The sequence below is a fragment of the Solanum tuberosum genome, unplaced genomic scaffold (assembly GCF_000226075.1).
Source record: "Solanum tuberosum cultivar DM 1-3 516 R44 unplaced genomic scaffold, SolTub_3.0 scf00762, whole genome shotgun sequence".
NCBI lineage: Eukaryota > Viridiplantae > Streptophyta > Magnoliopsida > Solanales > Solanaceae > Solanum > Solanum tuberosum.
The window spans coordinates 85,019-88,708 of NW_006239675.1; the positions used below are offsets into that span (position 1 = coordinate 85,019).

The window sequence follows — 3,690 nt, forward strand, 5'->3', positions numbered from 1 at the left end:
TTACGTGATGGTTGTCGGTTAGAGAAACTTCCACATAAGTAATTGTATTCTTATATACATAGTTTATTGTATTTTTGCATACACACAGAGTTGACATCATGTTTTGAATAGCTTTTCTTTATATTGCACTTGTTTTAAACTGCTTTATATTGAAATGAGTTGAGCCAGGTAAGTTCTTCAGATTCTTTTCAAGCCTATGTTGTATTTAGCATTCCAACTCGCATACTCGTACATTCAATGTACTGATGCCAATTGGCCTTCATCTTATTATGATGCAGACACAGGTAACTAGGATCGGCATCCAGCGCATCGTTGATCCAGTAAGCACTCTAGAGTCAATTGGTGAGCCTCCTTGCATTTCAGAGGACTCATTTTATTGCTTTAAGTTATTTTATTAGTTCATTAGGATGTCGTGGGGTTTGTCCCGACATCCATCTCAATTGTTTTAGAGCCTTCATAGATAGTCAAATGTTAGTTATTGAGTTTATATTTCCTGTTTTAATGGTTGAGACTTGAGTTGCCACTTTTGGCCAGTGAATGTTATCTTTATACATTCTAAATGTTTATTGAGTAGTTTGGTTTACTTTAAAAGTATTTTTCTTCATGAGTTAAGTCTTTCGCTGAGTAAGTAAGTCAGGCCAAGGGTTCGCTTGGGGCCAACAATGGTTCTCGAGTGCCAGTCCCTCCCAGGGTGTAGGCTCGAGGCATGACAAGAATAAGCTCCAAAAAATAATAAAATGACTTCTCATGACATGCAAAAAGATATTATGACTACGTGTAAGATTGAAATAGTTAAGGATATAATAGAGGATATAAATAATGACTACTTTGTTTTATTGGTTGATGAATCTAGAGACGTGTCAGGCAAAGAGAAAATGGCTATTTGTCTAAGATATGTTGACAAAAAGGGGTTTGTGATGGAGGCATTTATTGGACTTGTTCGTATTAAAGATACTAGTGTTTTATCTCAAAAGGAAGCAATTGTAGATGTGCTTCCTCACCATTCTTTGACTTTATCTAATGTACGTGGGCAATGTTATAATGGGGCATGCAATATGCAAGGTGAGTTAAGTGGTCTTAAAACGTTGATTAGACAAGAAAGTAGATCGGCTCATTCTGTTCATTGTTTTGCTCATCAACTTCAATTGACTCTTGTTACGGTTTCTAAAAAGCATGTTCAAGTTGGTGAACTTGTATTATTAATTTCAAATATTTTGAATGTGTTGGGAGCTTCTTTTAAACGTGTGGATAATTTTCGAGAATCTCAAAAAATGTATCTCCGAATGGCAGTGGATATGGGTGAACTAGAAACGGGTATAGGGTTGAATCAAGAACTTGGTCTTGTTAAAGATGGTGATACTCATTGGGGATCTCACTACAAGTCATTTGGAAACTTTATTAGTAGCTTTGACTCTATTGTTGATGTACTTGATACTCTTGTTGTAAATGCAACTACTTTGGAAGAAAGAGCAAGCGCATCGGGATTTCTCATAAGTTGTCAAACGTTTGAGATTATTTTTTTGTTGCATTTGATGACTGATGTTTTAGGAATCACAAATGATTTTAATGTTTCATTACAGAAAAAGGAGCAAGATATTCCAAATGTTATGATTCTTGTTTAAGAGATAATGAATGGGATCCTCTCTTAAAAAAAAATATTGGATGGGATTCACTTAGATAAAAGTAGAAGCATTTTGTATTAAGCATGGCATTTCATTACCTAATTTTGATGATCCATATGCTAATGTTGGGAGATCACGACGTAAAGTAGTTATTTGTACTACTTTGCACCATTATCGTATGGATGTGTGTTATAAAATCATTGATTGGCAGCTACAAGAACTTAATGACCATTTCAATGAGGTGACAAGTGATTTTCTTAATTGAGTATCTTGCTTGAATCCAATTGATTCATTTTCTAGTTTTGACATAAATAAGATAATGTGCATGGCTGAATTATATCCTGATGACTTTGATAGGTCCAACATGAGAGCTCTTGAGAATCAACTTGTTAATTACATTATTGATGTTCGTGATATTGATGAAAGGTTCTCCAATTTGGGTGGACTTTGGGAACTTTGAAGAAAGTTGGTTGAGACAAAGAAGCATTTAAACTATTCTCTCGTAATTCTTTGAGTGAAGTTTGCTTTGCTTCTACCTGTTGTCACTGCTACAGTTCAAAGAGATTTTTCGGCAATGAAGATTATCAAGAATGACTTGCAAAATCGAATGGATGATGAATTCTTAGATGGTTGCATAGTGCCTTATGTAGAGAAAATATTTAAAGATGTTTCTAATGAGTGTATTATGAAACATTTCAAGAGATGAAGTGTCGTCGAGTGCAATTGTAGTTACCACTTTACATATTTTGGTGTGTATGAAACTATCCGTCAATATATTTTCCTACTTCATCTTCGTTAGTTTATCCATTGATATTTTGTAAGTTTTCGTTTTAAGAATTTTCATTTTGGATAGTTGGTTAATTTTATATTGAACAGGTAAAGAGTATGAACAACTTGGAGCACTATGTAGAAATTAATAATTCAGGTATGACTATTTTATAGTCAATCTTTATAATCTGACCAACAAGGTTTATTTTTTACTTGTCCTAAAGTATGAACACCCTTGACGAAAATTCTGGCTCCGCCACTGGGTTGTTGGCATGATAGACATCTAAATAATTGTATATATTAATGTAATTATATAGTGCTATAAATTAGTATTATCATATAGATTTGTTGTAGAATCAGATAAATAAATATTGTGATAGAATATGTGTTTTGGAGGGATAACAAAGCAGATTTAGAGGGATTGAAAAGCAGATTTATAGAGATAGAATAGCTGATCTTTAGGGATAGAGATGAGAGATCTTTAGATATGTGTAATCTTTATACTCTCTATATAATGGAAAGACTCTCTCACTTTGAGAGGCATCAACAGAAAATTAACATGGTATTAGAGCCTTCTCTTGGTTGTCTTGTTTCATAGAGTCATCTGTGGTTTCTTCTAAAAAAAAATTGAAAATCTTGGTTTTTGGTTGATTGTTCGTCGACAACCAGTCCTACTACCAAGGACTTTTGTTCTTGGTCATTCTAGTTGCTTTCTTGAGTCTTTGTAGTTTTCATAGCTATTCAAATGCATGAATTCACATCACTTTGAATCCTTTAGTGTTCGTTTCACTGGAAAAAAATATTATTCTTGGGAGTTTCAATTTTAGTTATTTGTCACCGGCAAAGAACTATGGGGCCATATAGATGGAAGCAATTTTACTCCTACTGATCTGACAAAGCTAGGTGAATGGAAGATTAAAGATGCTCGAGTGATGACATAGATTTTAGGGTCGATTGGTCCTCTAATTGTTCTTAATCTCGGGCCGTACAAGACAGCTAAGGCCATGTGGGATTATTTACAAAAGGTTTACAACCAAGATAATTGCGCAAGATGCTTTCAGTTAGAGTACAAAATTGCTAATTACTCTCAATGAGGTCTTTCTGTTTAGGATTATTTTTCTGGATTTCAAAACTTATGGGCTGAATTTACAGATATTGTATATGCCAAATACTTACTGAATCTCTATCTGTGATTCAAGCAGTTCATGAGTAAAGCAAGCGAGACCAATTTTGATGAAATTACGTTCCGACTTTGAGAGTGTTCGCTCTAACTTGATAAATCGTGACTCGTCTCCCTCTT

At 34.2% G+C, this 3,690-nt stretch overlaps 1 protein-coding gene across 1 annotated transcript; it reads left to right on the plus strand.

Annotated features, from left to right (window-relative positions):
- The first annotated feature begins 737 nt into the window (after positions 1–737).
- LOC107059014 (uncharacterized) lies at positions 738–1,622 on the plus strand. The gene has a single exon (XM_015305382.1). The coding sequence runs from the start codon at positions 738–740 to the stop codon at positions 1,620–1,622; it is 885 nt and encodes a 294-aa protein (XP_015160868.1).
- Positions 1,623–3,690: the final 2,068 nt, after the last annotated feature.